The 17,223-nt window shown below is 45.7% G+C and overlaps 1 protein-coding gene and 1 long non-coding RNA gene across 2 annotated transcripts in view; one reads left to right on the forward strand and one right to left on the reverse strand.

Moving 5' to 3' along the window:
* The window catches only part of LOC113434518 (tripartite motif-containing protein 54-like), a 31,102-nt gene extending 16,104 nt beyond the window's left edge, over window positions 1–14,998 (forward strand). The window contains exons 6-10 of the mRNA XM_087928855.1: window positions 736–758; window positions 959–1,083; window positions 6,004–6,170; window positions 9,535–9,726; window positions 14,508–14,998. Coding sequence (XP_087784981.1) covers window positions 736–758; window positions 959–1,083; window positions 6,004–6,170; window positions 9,535–9,726; window positions 14,508–14,609 — 609 coding nt within the window. The 3' untranslated portion in view covers window positions 14,610–14,998. The remainder of the gene's footprint in view (window positions 1–735; window positions 759–958; window positions 1,084–6,003; window positions 6,171–9,534; window positions 9,727–14,507) is intronic.
* Window positions 14,999–16,002: 1,004 nt separating this feature from the next.
* On the reverse strand, window positions 16,003–16,618 carry LOC148125998 (uncharacterized). Its single transcript, XR_015742667.1, has 3 exons — window positions 16,571–16,618; window positions 16,487–16,539; window positions 16,003–16,120 (listed from the first exon to the last, which is right to left on the reverse strand). It is a non-coding gene; the product is annotated as an uncharacterized LOC148125998 (long non-coding RNA).
* Between the last annotated feature and the right edge of the window lie 605 nt (window positions 16,619–17,223).

The raw sequence follows: 17,223 nt of genomic DNA on the forward strand, positions 1-17,223 counted from the left end.
GGGTGAAAACGGCTTCCCTGGGCTCCGGAGGTGCTCCGGAAGCCAGAAACGGCCCCATTTCCAGCCTTCCCAAACTTCCAGGAGGCCCGTGTCAAGTCAGAAATATTTCTCTTGTCTTTTAAGAGTTGTCAGCAGAAGAGGAGTAATGCATGCCGTAGATAATGGCTAGGCTGCCAAAGCTTCTGGCACGCAAGAGTATTCCTGGAGAGCAGGATTGATGACTCTTGGCTATGGATGTGTCCCATTGGAGAATAGACATCCAAGGGGTGGGGGGGAGGGAAAGACCAGGGTCAAGGGGGAAATGAATGATGCGTCTCAGTGTCGGCTGCACCCAGGTAACGCCGACATGGTTACTCCTAATAAATCAATGTTTTTTACTTTGGGAGATGTGGCTACTTATGATTTGAATGGGGGTGGATTGTCAGAGCCTTCCCCAAACCTCCATGCGTGCCCTGCACTTACCTGCCTGCAAAACGGGCCACCTGGGGACTCCTGGGAGGGGAGGGGCAGGGGATAGGTGGGGCCAGCCAGGAGCGGAGATTTGGGGGTTCTCCAAACTGCGCAGAATCTTAGCTAGGGGCTCCCCCAAACCCCTGCGAACCCCCCCAGCACCTGGTGTTCTAAGTCAAAGATAACCTGTATCTTTTCTCACACTGTTTTTTTTTTTTCTTAATCATTTCTCTCTTTTTTTTTTGGAATTGATCTTCCTTTTGTCTCTTTCTCCCAACATACCAGAATGCCAAAGTTCTCATCCGAAAGTGAGTATGATTTATTATCTTAATAATATCCAGGCCTTTGGGAATCGAAAGAAAGAAAGAAAGAAAGAAAGAAAGAAAGAAAGAAAGAAAGAAAGAAAGAAAGAAAGAAAGAAAGAAAGAAAGAAAGAAAGAAAGAAAGAAAGAAAGAAAGAAAATTCAAAGGTTTCCATCCGTAACTTTGCGCCTTCTCCTCCCTTCAGGGTCGTGGAGATGAGCCACAGCTGCCAGCCAGAAGTCCTGGAATCGGGATACGACAACATGGAACACTACACGGTGGATTTCAACGCGGAGGAACGAATCCTCTATCAACTGGATTTCATTAAAGGTCATAGAATCATGGGACCCTAGAGCTGGAAGGGACCTTGGAGCTCTTCTATCCCAGGGGTTGCCAAGGACCACTAAACTCGTAATTTTAAATCCTGGGGACCACTAATATGAATTTTGACTGACGGTGGCTTGCTGATGGTGAGAGAGAGAGAGTGAGAGATCAAGAGAGAGAGAGATCTGATCTAACCTCTCTCACTCTCGCTCTCTCTCTCACACACACACACATACACACACACAGAGGCAGGAATGGGATTCAAATTTCTTAACAACTGGTTCTGTGGTTGTGACCTAATTTGTGGGTGTGGCTTGGTGATCATGTGACTGGCTGGGCATATTATAAATATTTATGTAAATGATGAATTTTTTATAAAAAAGAGCAACTTTTACACCAAATCAGGCAAATCAGGCAGGCAGATTGAGTTGCTCACAGAATCACAGATTCATTCAGAGATCTATCTTTCTGCCATCGGCTTCCTGAGCCTGTCATATAGAATTTGCTAGCAAGCAAATTCACAAAATTAACCTACAACACACCATGTATGTAAATATCGAACCAAAATTTTCTCATGGACCACCAGTGGACCATGGACCACAGGTTGGCATCCACTGTTCTTGTCCAACCCTCCCTGCCCAAGGCAGGAGTCCTTATACCATTTCAGATAAATGTTTGTCCAGTCTCTTCTTGAAAACCTCCAGTGAGGAAGACCTCACAATTTCGGGAGACAAGCTGTGCTACTGATTAGACAGAATAACAGTTGGAAGGGACCTTGTAGGTCATCCAGTCCAACCCCCTGCCCAAGCAGGAGACCCTACACCATTTCTGACAGAGGGCAGCCCAGTCTCTTCTTGAAAGCTTCCAGTGATTAAGCTCCCACAACTTCTGAAGGCAACTTCTGTTCCATTGGTTGATTGCTCTCACTGTCAGAAAATCTCTTCTTATTTCTAAGTTGAATCTTTCTCCTTGATCGGTTTCCATCTGTTATTCCTTGTCTGGCCTTCAATTGCTTTGGAAAATAATTAATGATTCTCAGTGATGAGAAAGCCCTTCAAGCATGAAAATTAAGAAGATATATCACCAGGCTTGAAATTTTTGGACAACCTTGAACTAAGCCTCCTATGGTTGGACGCAAGCGTAGTACACAAAATTATCTGCTACAATGTCCTACCAGTCAATGACTACATCAGCTTCAACTGCAACAATACAAGAGTACACAACAGATGCAAACTCAATGTAAACCGCTCCAAACTTGATTGCAGAAAGTACAACTTCAGCAACCGAGTGCTCAATGCCTGGAATGCACTACCTGACTCTGTTGTTTACATCCTCTAACCTCCATTCCTTTAACCTCAAACTATCCACTATTGACCTCACCCCGTTCCTAAGAGGTCTGTAAGGGGCGTGCATAAGCGCATCATTGTGCCTACCGTCCCTGACCTATTGTCCCCATTTATTTGTACCTATTTCCTGTATTCTTACTCATGTTTATACTTGCACCTATTATCTTGTAAATGATTGACAAATCAAATAAATAAATAAAATAAAATAAAATGTAAACCACTTCAACATTTCATCCAAAGCACCTGAAGTCAGGACAAGAAGTAATAGTTGGAAGCTTATCAGAGAGAGAAGCAACCAAGAACTACGGAGGAATTTCCTGTCAGTGAGAATAATTAATCAGTGGAACAGTTTCCCTCCGAAAGTTGTGGGAAGTTTTCCAAAATAGAGTGGACAACCCCGAATGTACAGTATATAAAATCATACATTGCAATGTCCTACCTGTCAACGAATACTTCAGCTTCAACCATAACAACACAAGAGCAAACAATAGATACAAACTCAAGGTAAACTGCACCAAACTTGATTGCAGGAAATATGACTTCAGCAACAGAGTGGGTCAATGTCTGGAATACTCTACCTGACTCTGTGGTTTCTTCCCCAAGCCCCAAAAACTTTAACCTTAGACTGTCTACTATTGACCTCACCTCTTTCCTAAGAGGCCTGTAGGGGGCGTGCATAAGCGCACCAACGTGCCTACCGTCCCTGTCCTATTGCTTCTTTTAATTTTCTTATATTTACCCATTTCATGTATTCATAACTATGTTTATACTTATACCTGTTATCTTGTAACTGCTTGACAAAATAAATAAATAAAACTACAGTATGGGCCCCTTACAAGCTGTGGACTTCAACTCCCAGAATTCCTGAGCCAGAATGGCCGGTTTAGGAATCCTGGGAAATTGAACTCCACAGCTCATCAAAGAGCTATCGTTGCTCACCCCTGGTAAAGGGTCTCTTGTTTGAGCAAGAGGTCGGATTAGAAGACCTTTTAAGGTCCCTTCCAATTTTGTTATTTTGTATTCTATTTGGCCAATCGTGGTCTCAAGGTTAATACTATTAGAAGCCCAAGAGAATAAGATGGAATTTTCCTGGCCCCAATAGTAAGGTTACCACTAGGTGTATGTTTTAGGAAGGGAAATCCATATATATTACTTAAAGGATATTCCCAAAACCCCAAATAGCCATGTAAATCTGGGATTTGATGAGTATGACGAGTAGCATGAAGTTCCTAATTGCCAGAGAGGTCCATGCAACTGTTCTGAAGCCGAACTCCTCATCCTAATAAACCCCTTTCATTTAGTTTACGGTGAATTCATCTGCAACAAAGTCCTGGCAAACAGTCTTTCAAGGGTGATTTACAAGCACAGACCTTATCAGGCTTGGAGTTGCCAGGCCGATAGCTTCGAAGCGCAATGCTGTACCAGAAAATACTTGGCAAGGAGTCAGGAACAAATCTTCACCTTAATTAAATGAACTAATTGTCTCCTGCAAACCCCACTCCCCTTTCCCTCCTCTTTATTCCCTACAGGAGGGGCCATTCACCGTCCACCTGAGCCTTTACTCCCAAGTCAACTCTTGTTCCTTAACTGTACCCTTCTTCTGACAGCTCTGCGCATGTGCCCATTGGGAACAGGCTCCAGCTGTTCTTCTTCCCCACTGATCTCTGACTCCGAAGGCAGCTGATAACTGTCGGATGGCCCTGGCCCCATCTCTGCCTCCAACACAGAGCCTTCGTCAGAGCCTTCCCCAGACTCCAGGACTGGCCCATGTCCCCCCACCACCACACACAAACTCCTCACTGTCTGAATCTGCTGCCAACTCCATTAGCCTCCGGCGAGCCACAACAGCAACAAAGAAGCCAATATTTGAATGTCACCCGGTGGCATTTCCCACCCAAATCACACCAATGCTGCGCCCACAGGGTGAAGTCAGTGGAAAGAATGGGCCTTAGAATGGGACAGAAGGATAGGACCTTCAGCTTCTCAGGGCAACACGGTTTCCCAGGTGAAGCTTCTTCCTTCTGGTGCCATATCTGTCATCAGACCGTTAGCGATCGTATTGGCAATTCCTATTTTTATCAACAGCTCAAAAGTGCTCCTGAGTTTTGTCCAAACCAGAAGTCTCTTTAGATTTTGAAGCCCTGATGTTCTTCTGCCTAGACTGCGTTTGCCTTCAATCTTTCCCTGGAGGATTAGGCGTAGGATGCCGTATTTTTCCGGCTGTCTCATCCCATGACCAAAAATATTCTAACTTTCTCTTTTTAATGGTTTGGGTAATTTCCCTTGGCTTTTCCCAGGTGGCTTATCACCTCCTCATTTCTGATTTTGTCAAGCCACTTAGACATAACAGCTGCCTGCAAACCCACATTTCAAATGTTTCTAATCAGAGGTGGTATTCAGCCGGTTCTGACCGGTTCTCAAGAACCGGTAGCGGAAATTTGGAGTAGTTCGGAGAACAGGCCAATACCGCCTCTGACTGGCCCCGCCCCCATCTATTCTCTGCCTCCCAAATCCCAGCTGATTGGCTGGGTCTTCTTTGGTTGCCCTGCACAGGAGAACGGAGCTGGAAAGCAGGTGAGTCGGGTGGGGAGGGTATGGGGCAGGGGTGGGATTCAAATCTTTTTATTACCGGTTCTGTGGGCGTGGCTTGGTGGGCGTGGTAGGGGAAGGATTCTGTAAAATCTCTATTCCCTCCCCACTCCACTATAACCTGCTTTCCAGCTCCGTTCTCCTGTGCAGGGCAACAAAAGAAGACCCAGCCAATCACCTGGGACTTAATGGGAGGCAGAGAATAGATGGGGGCGGGGCCAGTCAGAGGTGGTGTTTGGAAGTACTCAAATATTCCACTACCGGTTCTCCAGAAGTGGTCAGAACCTGCTGAATACCACCTCTGAAATGGGGATTTTGCAGTATATCCTTCCCCTGCCACGCCCACCAAGCCACACCCACCAAGCCACGCCCACAGAACCGGTAGTAAAAAAAAATATTTGAATCCCACCGCTGCACCTAATGTCTTCAAGTGGCTTCCTGTCTGAGACCAACTCTCCGTAGAGCAGAATAGAAGTGACAACAGGCCTGATTTTCAGTCTTAAGCTTAGGTCATTGAAGTTTGCCACCCATCAATAGAGGCAATTCTCGATCTTGCGACCCAGAGGGTTGAAGGTGTTGTTAGACAGCCATGGTTGGCTGAGCCTCAACCATGACTCGAAAGCAGAATTTTAGGAGGGCTGATGTGATTACCACGCGCTACGCTCAGCGATGAAAGTTGCTTTGAGGTTCATCGTCTAGGTAGATTCTCAATCATCCAAGTCAGAGTTGTCCCAAAGGTTCTATTTTCCCCCGAAAGGCAACCGGATTTTCTTGGTTTTATTTTCTTCGAAAACATTTCCCTTCTCATCCAGAAAGCTTCTTCATTTCTTCAGAACGGAAGAAGCTGCTTGGATGCGAAGCGAAACGATTTCAAAGGGGAAAAAAAAAAAACAAAGAACCGAGAAAGGTCCAGTTGTCTTTTTTGGGAGGAAAAAACAAAAGCCCCTTTGAAACAAAGATGTTCATCCCACCAGTTGTGTCTTTATTCTAGTGGAAGACCCCGAAATGGCGGCTGAAGAAGAAGGGGCCGGTGGCGAATCGGAAGAGACTTCAGGAGAGGCTGAACCTGAAGGTGGCGAGAAGGAAGAGGACCTCAAAGACCCTTTTGCCCTCAGAAAGGAAGACCCATGGCAAGGAAGATCTCACCTGGCCAACGGGGTAAGGAAGGGTGTTGCAGCTGGGGCAGGATTTTCAACTCCGGAGCTCACTCAATCTCTGGCTGAAACTAGCCAGGAAAGCAATCTAGGGGCCACCCAGCAGGTAAGATCCAGACCCCGGTCACCTAATCCAGAAATCCCACTCAAAAAGCTGGAAGCCATCTCTTCCAACTCCACTCCTCCCTCTTGGTTCTTCTTCCGTCGTCTTCTCTCTCTTCTTTTTTTTTGTCTACTTCCTTTTCTCTTGGCTGAATTCAATTTCTATGCAAAGTACATACAAAGACATACAATCACTCATCCACCCATCCATCCATCCTCCATCCAAACATACATACATGTATACATCAATACATACAGTGGGCACCACTAAGAAAGGATTTATAGAAAGTGGAAGAGGAAGAGAGAAGGAGGATGGGTATGATCAAGGGGTTAAAAATTAAGTTTTAGGAGAAGAGAGGTTTGAAGGAAGCAGATGGTTTTGACCTTGAGAATAGAAGACTGAAGGAAAAGGAAATAATTGCCTTTTCTCTCTGTCTCTCCCTCCCCCCTGTGTGTGTGTGTGTGTGTGTATACACACCAACCCACCCATACAAACAAACATCTATCCATCCATCCATTGAAGCAAACAAACATCCACCCACCCAACCACATATATACATACATACAATCACCCATCCATCTAACCTCCATCCATCCATCCAAACAAACATCCATCCATCCATGCACACATCCATGCAAACATACATCCAAACATCCATCCATCCATAAATACAATCACCCATCAATCTGTTGTGGTTAGCCGGCAGCAGGTGCAGACGGCTGAGGAGAGCGAGGACTCAGATGAGAGGCCAGGACCATTAGGGAGTGGGCTGCTGCCTTCAGAGATTGTGGGGGCTGGCAGCAGTGATGAGGAGGTTCCTGAGGAGCCTGTGCCAAGTGCACGTGTGCACAGGATTGCTCAGAAGAAAGAACAGTTACAACAGCACGGGCGACTCGGGAGCAAGGCTGCAAGGTAGTGGCCCCTCCTTCAAGAAGATAAAAGCCAGCTGTGAATCAGACGTTCTTTGCAGGAAGCAAAGATGTTTTGAAACTCGAGCCTCATGGACATTGCAGTATCTTAGTTGGTATTTGAAGACTCTTGTGTTGTAAAATATTTCTAGGTAACCTTATCTGTTATTCTTAGCAGCCTCACACAGTTTTGGCGAGGCTCATGCTTATCAAAGTTAATTAGTTTGCAGCAGCCAGTTTAGGTTCCTATTCCCTTTGGTTCGTGTTTGTCTTATTGGAAAAGGGTTTGGGTCAGAACACCATCCATTTTGCATCTACCAATCCAAACAAACATCCACCCACCCACCCACCTGTGGTGACCCAGAGTATATCAGAAATATCACAAAAACCCAAGCGTAAATAAAAATCCTTGAATGCCTTCAACTTGGCTTCACTGTTTAATTGTTCACAGCCGAGGAGTAAACTATTTTCAAAATAACATTTCAAAGGAAAGAAACGCAGCTCACGTCAAAAAGCCGATAATGAAGCAAAAAAAACCAAAAACCAAAACCGCACTGATTAAAGTTCCACGACAGACCAGGATAGATAATGGCCAACTTCAGGAAGATAACCAGGGACAGTCCGTTGGAAGAACGCCAACCACGATAAACCTTCTTTAGGAATAAAACACTAATTTGCCTCCAGCATCTGTTAGCACGCAGGTCCAAACTCTTATGCAGATCTCACACCTGCAGCCCATGAAGAGGATCATGGCCTTCTCCTCCCAGGTAGACCACGTTTTACCCTGATCCTCTCCTCCCTGCATGTCTTAGGATGGATAAGGGATGGGCCTGGGTCCTCCTCTGACTGCTCAGTCAGTCTCCACTAGGGGCATGACACCCACCCACCTGTCCATCCATCCATCCAAACAAATATCCATCCATCCATCCAAACATCCATCCAAACAAACATACATACATACAATCACTCATCCACCCATCCTCCCTCCCTCCATCCAAACAAACAAACATCTGTCCATCCATCCATCCATCCTTCTGTCCATCCAATTAATCAACCAACCAACCAAACAATCAACCAACCAACTATACATACAATCACCCATCCATCCATCCATCCTCCCTCCCTCCCTCCAAACAAACAAACATCTGTCCATCCATCCATCCATCCTTCTGTCCATCCAATTAACCAACCAACCAACCAATCAATCAACCAACTATACATACAATCACCCATCCATCCATCCATCCATCCTCCCTCCCTCCCTCCATCCAAACAAACATCTGTCCATCCATCACCCATCCATCCATCCATCCATCCATCCATCCAACCAACCAACCAATCAACCAACTATACATACAATCACCCATCCATCCATCCATCCTCCCTCCCTCCATCCAAACAAACATCTGTCCATCCATCCATCCTTCCGTCCATCCAATTAACCAACCAACCAACCAACCAACCAACCAACCAATCAACCAACCAACTATACATACAATCACCCATCCATCCATCCATCCTCCCTCCCTCCCTCCAAACAAACAAACATCTGTCCATCCATCCGTCCTTCCGTCCATCCAATTAACCAACCAATCAACCAACCAACTATACATACAATCACCCATCCATCCATCCATCCATCCATCCATCCAAACAAATATCCCTCCCTTCCTCCAATTATCCATCCATACAACAAACAAACAAACAGTTTACCACATTTATATTGTCACCCCTCTCTGGTAGTGATTCTGGTAGTTTACTGCTCTTCAAACACCTGAAAAATGATTTCATAGCAGAAGCCGAGGACACAGAATAATTAGTTCAGCAATCAGGTTAACCACGAATGGCCTTTCATGTTGGTATGTTAGTTAGATTCTCATGCGCCCAATGATTCTTATGCCACATTTTTCAAATTCCTGATACAGGTACTGCTTGACACACAACCATTATTGGGACCAAAATCTGTTTTGCTAAGCACGGTCAACAGTGTGAGTTGCACCCAACAACCGATGGTTCTTCCCTTGAGTTAATCATCAGATCAAGATTTTACTGTGATGTAGCCTGTTTTGAGAGACATGTTATGCGAGCGCTAGTGATTTACTAGGATTTAAGTTCAATGTGTGTTATACACCCAGTGAAGAAGTGTCTTAGAAACTCTACACTCTTTCATTTCCCCCCCAAAGGTGGATTTATTTTTAAACAAATCTATCGTGGATTGATTTATGCCAGGTAATCCAAATATAGAAACGGGCCCAAAGCCACCACAATATTCTCAAATCCAAGATTTTGTTGAATATCCAGTTTCACACTCCCTTTTTTTTTGTTTTTGTCGTCTTCTGGATATGCATATGTTTTAGGGTCAGCCGGATGGAGGACTCCAGTTGACCGAATCCACTTCCCCCTCACCTCTGTCTGAGGGTGACCGAGGTAACGGATCTCCTCAAAGCATGGAGCAAGACTTCAGCACCACGGAGAGCTCAGCAGAGGACGAAGAAAGCCAACAAGAACCCGAAGGACAACAAGTCGGAATGGCATCAACCCCCAGCCAGGTTTGGTACCAATTAGCTACTAGCTCGATACCTAGTGCTTCGCTACGAAACTATGTGGTTAGGCTTAGCGTTTGGGGAAAGAAAATAAGGGGGAAAAAATTCTGCCTCTGCCTACCAGCATCCATCGGTATTCATCTGGCTAGCGTCCTGTCAGTGTGTGAGAGAGTTGAGGGCTGTTTGTAAAGTGAAACAGTATTTGCTGTGTGAGCAAGAAGGAGACAGCAAGGAGCCTGGGCGTGGCTTAGCTCAACTGTTCTGTCCTAAAGCTGCTTGATGCTGTGAAACTGAAACTCATCTCCTCTGCTTGTGTTTTGCATTTGGAAGAGATTTCATTTTTTCAGGTGGGGAGGGGGAGTAGAACTCCTTAGCATCAGAGCGTGTTAATAATAATAATATAGGAAATGCTAACACTCTGATGATCGTTTCAAAAAATACTTTCTTAGTGAGCACCTAGAAGCCAAAAGGAAGAGATGTGCCAAATTTCAAGTTTGTAGGCTTTACCGGTGCTGGAGATTTTGGGATGATGCATGAGTGGGATTTCGTTTCTTGGATGAGAAGCGAAATATTTTCAAAAGGAAAAAAAAAAGCCAAGAAAATCCAGTTGCCTTTTGAAAAAGCACTTTGGGACAACCATGACTTGGATGATTGAGAATGTACTGACCCAAACCCTTTTCCAATAAGACAAACAATGACCAAAGGGAACAGAAACCTTTTAATGATTCTTATGAATCCCCGGTTAAAAGGCTGCTGCAAACTAATTAACTTTGATAAGCACAAACCTTGCCAAAACTGTACGAGACTGCCAAGAATCACAGATAAGAAATATTTCACAATGTAAGAGTCTTCAAATACCAACTTAAGATACTGTAATGTCCACGAGGCTGAGTTTCAAGACGTCTTTGCTTCCTGCAAAGAACGTTCGCTTCACATCTGCCTTTTATCTTCTTGAAGGAGGGGCCATTACCTTGCAGCCTTACTCCCGAGTTGCTCGTGCTGCTGCAGCTGCTCTTTCCTGTGAGCAATCCTTGGCACAGGCTCCTCGGGAACCTCCTCATCACTGCTGCCAGCCCCCACAATCTCTGAAGGCAGCAGTCCACTCCCTAATGGTCCTGGCCCCTCATCTGAGTCCTCACTCTCCTCAGCCATCCGCACCTGCTGCCGGCCAACCACAACAGAGAATCACCATAGACCTCCAGTACAGGTAGTGCTTGATTTATGACCATAGTTGAGCCCAAAATTTCAATAGTTAAGTGAGACAGTTCTTCAGGGAACTTTCCCCCATTTTATGACCTTTCTTGCCATGGTTGTTAAATAAACCGCTGCAGTCGTTAAGTTAGTCACAGGTTATTAAGTGAATCTGGCTTCCCCCTTGACTTTATTTGTCAGAAGGTCGCAAATGGGGATCACGTGACCGCAGGACACTGCGAACGTCGTAAATATGAATCTGTTGCCAGGCGCCCGAGTTTTGATGACGTGACAATGGGAAAACTGCAATGGTCATATGTGTTAAAAATGGTCATAAATCACATTTTTCGGTGCTTTTTTTTAAAAAAAACTTCGAATGGTCACTGAACGAACTGTTGTAAGTCAAAGACTACCAGTCTTGCATTTTTAACCTTTCTTGCATCAGGATTTCTAACAGCAACATCCCCTCATCAACATAAAAGTGTCCTTTTCTCACTTCTGAACCACCAAGAACTTGAGGACTAATAAAAGAATGTATTTTATTCTTAAGCTTGCCTGGAGGAGAGTGTATAAAATAAAAAGAAAAGAAAAGGACAGAGTTGGAAGTATCTTGGAGATTTTCTAGTCCCGTGATGATGAATCTATGGCACGCATGCCACAGGTGGCACGCAGAGCCATTTGTGTGGGCATGCGAGCCCCAGGCCAACCTACCTCACTGTGAATGCGCACACCTCCCAGCTGGTTTTCGGCCTGCTTGAGGCCTTTTACAGCCTCCCAGAGGTTTGAGGGAAGCCTCTGCAGCCTTTGGAGGCTGAAAAAAAAAAGGCCTGTTTAGTCACTTCCTGTATTTCTGGAAATACCGGAAATGATGAAACGGGCCCAATTTTCGGCCTACAAAGGCCGCAGAGGTTTCCCTTGAGCCTCTGGGAGGCCAAAAAAAAGGCCTCAAAGGGCCAAAAATCAGCTGGGAGGCACAGTGCAGGTAAGGGGGCAGCAGGTGGGGGGCCGTGCACGTTGCCTTCTGGGTGTTGGCACGCAAGCACAAGAGCCCCCAAAGGTTAGCCACCACTGTTCTAGTCCAACCCGCTGCTTAGGCAGGAAACCCTGGCTTATACCATTTCAGGCAAACGGTTGTCTAATCTCTTCTTAACAACTTCCAGTTCTAGGTTGAAAATTCCTGACGGTTAGAACAATTAACCAGCGGAACAACCTGCCTCCAGAAATTGTGAATGATCCAACACTGGAAGTTTTTAAGATGATGTTGGACAACCATTTGTCTCTTCAATCTCTTCTTAAAAACGTCCAGTGTTGGATCTTTATGTACACTTGACCCTATGAATAGAATAACAGAATAACAGTTGGAAGGGACCTTGGAGGTCTTCTAGTCCAGCCCTCTGCTTAGGCAGGAAACCCTGACTATACCATTTCAGGCAAACGTTTTCAGACAAAAGAGGGTCCAATGGAAAGAGGAGTTACTTAGTTTTGAGGAAGAAGAAAACTTAAGAAATTCACATTTCTTTTATCTTACAAATCTTATGCAATTATTTTTTATATAGATCAAAATAAAGCCAGTTTGGTTCCTAGTGATTAGGACAGAAAGGGCTAGAAAGTGGGAAAGCACGAGTTCTAATCCTACCTTAAGCATGAAAGCTGGCTGGCTAACTTTGGGCCAATCAGCAAAAGAGGATGGGTTCCACCTTAGGCAGGAAAGCCAGCTGGGTGATTTTGGGCCAGTCACCAGGAGACAGTGAGTTCTAGTCCCGCCTTAAGCATGAAAGCCCGCTGGGTGACTTTGAGCCAATCACCAGGAGGCGGTGAGTTCTAGTCCCGCCTTAAGCATGAAAGCCAGCTGGGTGACTTTGAGCCAATCACCAGGAGGCGGTGAGTTCTAGTCCTGCCTTAAGATATGAAAGCCAGCTGGGTGACTTTGAGCCAGTCTTTCTGTCTCAGTTCAACCCACCTTACAGGGTTGTTCTTGTGGATAAACTAGAAGGAGGAACATGACTTGAACATGTTGGCCACCTTCAATTATTTTTTTAAAATAACAGTGGCAGGAATTTAAACAAATAACACGACTAAATTAGTAAAGTTTAAAGTTGTCGTGATGCAGTTTGGTATAAGACGGGATAGAGATAAACTTAAAGTTTTTTTTTTAAAAAAAAACAGCTACAGCAGGGATTTTAAAAGGCTTTTTATTGGTGTAGGGAATTATAAAAGAAAGCCTACAACATACATTAAAGGCAGGCAGAGCTTTGATCATATCTTGATGATTGGCATTTAGACTTTTAAGACTATACCCTGAGGTGCACCCCTTCCCATTCTCGTCCCAAAGCAGCTGGGGAGGTTTCTGCAGAACTGGTTGCAATGAGTCATCCGGATGAGTAATTAAGGACATCAGCCATGAATTAACCTGACTTTAGGAGACGTAGGTTTATTCATATGTCTTCTTCTGCATGATAGCGGGGCTCCAATATCTGATTACAGATAATCAGAGTTGGAAGGGACCTTGTAGGTCATCTAGTCCAACCCCCCGCCTAAGCAGGAGAGCCTACACCATTTCTGACACATGGCTGTCCAGTCTCTTCTTGAAAGTCTCAAGTGATGAAGCTCCCACAACTTCTAAAGGCAACTTCTGTTCCATGGGTTGATTGTTCTCACTGTCGGAAAGTTTCTCCTTATTTCCAGGTTGAATCTCTCCTTGATCAGTTTCCATCCATTGTTCCTCGTTTGGCCTTCCAGTGCTTTGGAAAATAGCTTGACTCCACCCCCCTCTACTCTCTGGGGCAGCCCCTCAAAACATTGGAGCACTGCTATCCTGTCTCCCCTGGTCCTCCTCTTCCTTAGACTAGCCAGGCCCAGTTCCTGCAACCGTTCGTTGTATGTTTTAGCCTCCAGTCCCCTAATCATCCTGGTTTCTCTTCTCTGCACTTTTTCTAGAGTCTCAACATCGTTTTTATAGCGTGGTGACCAAAACTGGATGCAGGACTCTAGGTGTGGCCTTACTAAGGCTTTATAGAGTGGTATTAGTACCTCACTTGATCTCGATTGTATCCCTCTGTTAATGCAACCTAGGATTGCATTAGGGCAGAGGTGGGCAACTATGGCCCCTTTATGACTTGTGGACTTCAACTCCCAAAATTCCTGAGCTAGCCTGGCTTGTTCAGGAATTCTGGGAGTTGAAGTCCATAATTCATAAAAGGGCCATATTTGCCTACCCCTGCATTAGGGTCTCATGTGCTGCCCCAAAGAAGAGGGAGTCAAAAGGGAGGGGAGGGGCGGGGAGGGGCCAGCCAGTTGCACGATTTACCGGTTCTCCAAACTGCGTAGAATCATAACAACCGGTTCTATAGAACCGGTCTGGACCGGTAGAATCCCACCTCTGCACCGAGCTCCGAGAGCCCCCAAGGGCCCAACAGTTCAACCCTGAGCTAGTCTCTTCTCTTGGGAACCTTAGTGTGTTATGCAGTTGTAGCTACTGGACTTTTACTGGACCTGATACACTATGTGGACTTAAGTCTAGACCTTCTTGTTTGCATCTTTGTGTATGGAAGCTGTTCTTGATCCTACCAGCCTTTCTCTGTTTTTCTCCCCTCCAGGCTTCTGTCTCCAGTCCCACAACGGACCGGTGGAGGAGTGAGGACTTCACGGAACCTCTGCTTAGCAGCTGTTTCAACCCCACCCTTTGGCTCCATGATTAAGACAAGTTGGTGGGAGATCCAGGTCTACCTAACTCCTCTCGGTCGACGTCGACACTTTTTTTTTCCTGCTCCGCAAAGCGTTTGAATTTCTAGCAGAGTTTGGAAGGAAGGCAAGAAGCCCCGTTGCAGGAGATACAGAGAGTCCCCAACGTAGGACCATAGCTGAGCCCAAAATTTCTGCTGCTAAGCGAGACGTCTGTTGAATGAATCTTGCCCCGTTTTACGACCTTCCTTGCCACAGTTGTTCAGTGAATCCCTGCAGTTGTTTAAGTGAGTAACACAGTGGCGATGTGAATCTGGCTTGCTCCATCAATCATGCTTGTTGGACACTGGCTGGGAAGGTCACAAATGGTGATTTAGTGACAGTCACTAAAGGAATGTTGTAAGTTGAGGACTACCTGTTCTAATTTATTGTTAAAGCCTACACGCAGGAATCTTCTCAGACTACTGATTAGCATCTTGTGAGTCCTAGATAAGGATCAATGGCCTTCAAGAAGGGCTGGACTTCAGTTGTTTATGCCTATATAATGATTCTAAGCTGATGCCTCTTTTAATTCCTCCTCCTGTTTCTGTCACTCCTTCCCCTATAGGGAGACCCTGGTCCTAAGAGCCCCTGGATATTATTGGAATATTATAATATTCTGACTATAATCTTTTTGGTCAGAACTTTCTCAGAAGCGTTTCATCCCTCTTTGCCTAAATGACAGTTCTTGCGTATGGTAGACCTCGACCACAATTGAGCTCAACATTTATGTCGCTACGCGAGACAGTTGTTAAATGAGTTTTGCCCCATTTATCTCTCTCTCCCTTCCTCCCTTTCCTCTCTCTCTCTCCCGCCCTTTCCCTCTCTTTCTTCTTCCTCATTTTTTCTCGTTCATTCCCTCTCTCTCTCTCTTCCTCCCTCCCTCCTTTCTCTCTCTTCTCCCTTACTTTCTCTCTCTCTCTTCTACCCTCTTTTTCCCTCTCTCTTCCTCCCTCCCTTTCTCTCTCTCCTTCACTCCCTTTTTCTTTTCTCTCCTCCCCTCTCCCTTTTCTCTCTCTCTCCCTCCCTCTCCCTTTCTCTCTCTCCTCCTCTCTCTCTCCCTGTCTCCCTCTCTCTTTCCCTAACTCCCTTTTTCTTTCTCTCTCCCTCCTTCCCTCTCTTTTTTTCTCCCTCCCCTCCTTCCTTTCTCTCTCTCTCTACCCCTCTCTTTCCCTCTCTCTTCTCCCTCTCTTTTCCTCTCTTCTTCCCCCACTTTTCTCTCTTCTCCTCCCTCCCTTTCTCTCTCTCTTCTCCCTTACTTTCTCTCTTCTACCCTCTCTTTTCCCTCTCTCTTCCTCCCTCCCTTTCTCTCTCTCCTTCTCTCCCTTTTTCTTTCTCTCTCCTTCCCTCTCCCTTTTCTCTCTCTCTCGCTCCCTCTCTCCCTCTCTCCCTGTCTCTTTCCCTAACTCCCTTTTTCTTTCTCCCTCCCTCCTTCCCTCCTTTTTTTCTCTCCTCCCCTCCTTCCCTTTCTCTCTCTCTTCCTTCCTCTCTTTCCCTCTCTCTCTTCTCCCTCACTTTTCCTCTCTCTCTTCTCCCCACTTTTCTCTCTTCTTCTCTCTCTCTCTCTTCCTCCCTCCCTCCCTTTCTCTCTCTTCTCCCTTACTTCTCTCTCTCTCTTCTACCCTCTCTTTTCCCTCTCTTCCTCCCTCCCTTTCCTCTCTCTTCTCCCTCACTTTTCCTCTCTCTCTTCTCCCCACTTTTTCTCTCTTCTTCCTCTCTCTCTCTCTTCCTCCCTCCCTCCCTTTCTCTCTCTTCTCCCTTACTTTCTCTCTCTCTCTTCTACCCTCTCTTTTCCTCTCTCTTCCTCCCTCTCTCTCTCTCTTCTCCTCTCCTTTCCTCTCTCTCTCTCCCTCACCTTTTCTCTTCTTCCCTCTCTTTCTCTCTTCCTCCCTCCCTCCCTTTCTCTCTCTCTTCTCCTTACTTTCTCTCTCTCTTCTACCCTCTCTCTTTTCCCTCTCTCTTCCTCCCTCCCTTTCTCTCTCTCTCTTCTCCCTCACTTTTCCTCTCTCTCTTCTCCCTCACCTTTTCTCTCTTCTTCCCTCTCTTTCTCTCTTCCTCCCTCCCTCCCTTTCTCTCTCTTCTCCCTTACTTTCTCTCTCTCTCTTCTACCCTCTCTTTTTCCCTCTCTTCCTCCCTCCCTTTCTCTCTCTCTCTTCTCCCTCACTTTTCCTCTCTCTCACCTTTTCTCTCTCTCTTCCCTCTCTCTCTCTCTTCCTCCTCCCTCCCTTTCTCTCTCTTCTCCCTTACTTTCTCTCTCTCTCTTCTACCCTCTCTTTTCCCTCTCTTCCTCCCTCCCTTTCTCTCTCTCTCTCTTCTCCCTCACTTTTCCTCTCTCTCTTCTCCTCACCTTTTCCTCTTCTTCCTCTCTTTCTCTCTTCCTCCCTCCCTCCCTTTCTCTCTCTTCTCCCTTACTTTCTCTCTCTCTTCTACCCTCTCTTTTCCCTCTCTCTTCCTCCCTCCCTTTCTCTCTCTCTCTCTTCTCCCTCACTTTTCCTCTCTCTTCTCCCTCACCTTTTCTCTCTTCTTCCCTCTCTTTCTCTCTTCCTCCTCCCTCCCTTTCTCTCTCTTCTCCCTTACTTTCTCTCTCTCTCT

The sequence above is a fragment of the Pseudonaja textilis genome, chromosome 3, assembly GCF_049901715.1.
Source record: "Pseudonaja textilis isolate UNSWEBS1 chromosome 3, rPseTex1.2, whole genome shotgun sequence".
Lineage (NCBI taxonomy): Eukaryota > Metazoa > Chordata > Lepidosauria > Squamata > Elapidae > Pseudonaja > Pseudonaja textilis.